This window comes from Acanthisitta chloris, unplaced genomic scaffold (genome assembly GCF_000695815.1).
Source record: "Acanthisitta chloris isolate BGI_N310 unplaced genomic scaffold, ASM69581v1 Scaffold46302, whole genome shotgun sequence".
Lineage (NCBI taxonomy): Eukaryota > Metazoa > Chordata > Aves > Passeriformes > Acanthisittidae > Acanthisitta > Acanthisitta chloris.
The window spans coordinates 1-2,170 of NW_008661895.1; the positions used below are offsets into that span (position 1 = coordinate 1).

General features: G+C 38.2%; 1 protein-coding gene across 1 annotated transcript; it reads right to left on the minus strand.

Moving 5' to 3' along the window:
- Window positions 1-79: 79 nt before the first annotated feature.
- Window positions 80-1,856, minus strand: LOC103798113 (ankyrin repeat family A protein 2; the record flags this gene model as incomplete). The annotated part of the gene is made up of 5 exons (XM_009070355.1): window positions 80-135; window positions 844-924; window positions 1,016-1,082; window positions 1,470-1,595; window positions 1,759-1,856. Coding segments are annotated over 5 exons (428 nt in total), but the record flags the coding sequence as incomplete, so codon positions are not given.
- Between the last annotated feature and the right edge of the window lie 314 nt (window positions 1,857-2,170).

Sequence of the window (2,170 nt, forward strand, 5' to 3'; positions counted from 1 at the left end):
TCTTTTCCAACCCAGTTGAATCTATGACTTACTTTCATGGATAAAAAGCAGTTCAGATCTCCAACAGAAGAGCCAACTGTTATTCCTTGATATTTTGGAGTAGCCTTAATAAATGAGACTCAATAACCTGTTGAACTAAACCAGAGAAAAAGATCAGGTTAATCAGTGTTCAATTTTTTTTCATATTTTTAGGGTTGTGCTATTTTTTCTGACAGATGCCTACTTTTCCTGTACAATCATTCAGTAAAAAACAGGAATAAATTCACTCTGGGAAGAGTGTTTGCATCCCTTCAGAACATCAAAGCCTCATATAATGCAAGACTAATACACCCAGTACAGCAGATGATGATTTTTTGAGGTCGTATCTGTTCTCTGGTTTGAATAGGCCTAGGGCCTATGGAAAGCAAATTTTTAGCCTAGAAATGGTAACTATTTCTGTGGAACATTTTGAAATTGAGCTGTTGAAGATGACATCAGTGAACTGACTGGCTCATTCATAAGCACAGGGCTTTGTTTGTCCAGTGCAACACACTCCCCTGTACAGTGTGGGGGAGCACCTCAAATCCCCCTGCCAGAATCATGGCTCCATCAGCCCTACATACCATTATTTGTGCCCTCTGGTGCAGATCCAGGTCAGTGACACTTTCTTACCAGGTCTTTGGCTTTCTGAAATGGGGATGGAAGGTCCTTTCCATATTGGCCTGATGCATTTAGGTGTAGTAAGACTTGTAGGACAGATATCATGTTAGAGCTGCAAAATCTCTACTAGGCCATTACAGCAGCTACATAAACAAGGAGCAGTAAAACCAATATCTTTAAAGATGTGTCATCTGCAATACTCACCACTCCGATAGCCCAAGGCTACAGCTAAATCCATGGAATTACAGCCAGCATCTGTTTCAATAGTTGGATCAGCACCACTTTCTATGTAAAACAGGGACAGAATCTCATGTAACTGACAATAAGAACTGATAGAACCTTATTACTGATAATTTGTTTAGGACAGTCTGCTTACCAAGGAGAATCTTTACACATTTCACATGGTTTCCATGCACTGCATACAGTAAAGGTGTTCCTCCATTCTGCAAAAGCAGAGAAATGCCTCAAACACTTTGTGATTAAACAGCTCACAACTGTTATTCCTTAACACACCAGTACATTTTTATGTATCAGGAAGAGCCTTCGCAGGTTTTATAAAAATGAGGTTCTGTTTTGGATCTTTGCAACTTCCATCTTTTTTTCCTCCTGTTTAAACTTGGAGCTCACACTTCTACAACAACTCAGGCTTAGTCTCATTCTTGTTCTGCCAAGAAGTCAGAAATAGTAGAGCCAACTTCTCTTATCCTATGGAAGTTCTGAAACTCTCAGGTATTTCAGAAGAGGTAGAACAATTTTAACACCTAAGCCAATTCCTGTTTCAATCTTATGACTAAAGCACCTTCTGACATTAATTCAAGTTAGAGCCTTACCCAGTCATACTCATTGACATCAACTCCACAGTCCAGTAGCATTTTGACAATATCTGTGTATCCTTTACTGCAGGCCAGGGAGAGGGCACTTTCTCGACCCTTCCCCAGAATCTGAGGATCTGCGCCCTGAAATAATAACATCAGTTTAAAAAAAAAAGAATCAAATTTGAGGCTTTACATAGAACTTAACTTTAAAACATTTAAGTGTATAGCAGCACTGACAAACTTAGGAAGGCAAAATGAACTAAAATGTAAATAAATTTAAAGTGAAGTGTGTTTCTTTCCTTACATTCTGGAGGAGAAATTCCACTACTGCTATCTGCCCATGAGCTGCAGCCCACATCAAAGGGGTAAATCCTTCTTCATCCTTATGATTGATTAAATTTTCTGTTTAAAGAAATAAAAAGTAAGTTACTAATCCCTGTCACTAACGCACTGTATGAGCTGGTGAAATGTGTTGATGTACCCATGGTGAATGGTCTGAGGTACTGTGTGGCCTGAAAGTCATTATCATCTTAACATTAAAAGTTCTGTCCTAATGGTGGTGTCAATATCTTTGTTCAAGAAAGAAAAACACACCTCAACTGACCAAAGTTAAATTTAAGCTTTTAGTTTAATAGTTTAAAATTTAGCTTTTAAGCTCTATAAATCAAACTCTGTTTTTACTCAGAAATCTTACAAGTTGCCTGTAATCTGGGCTT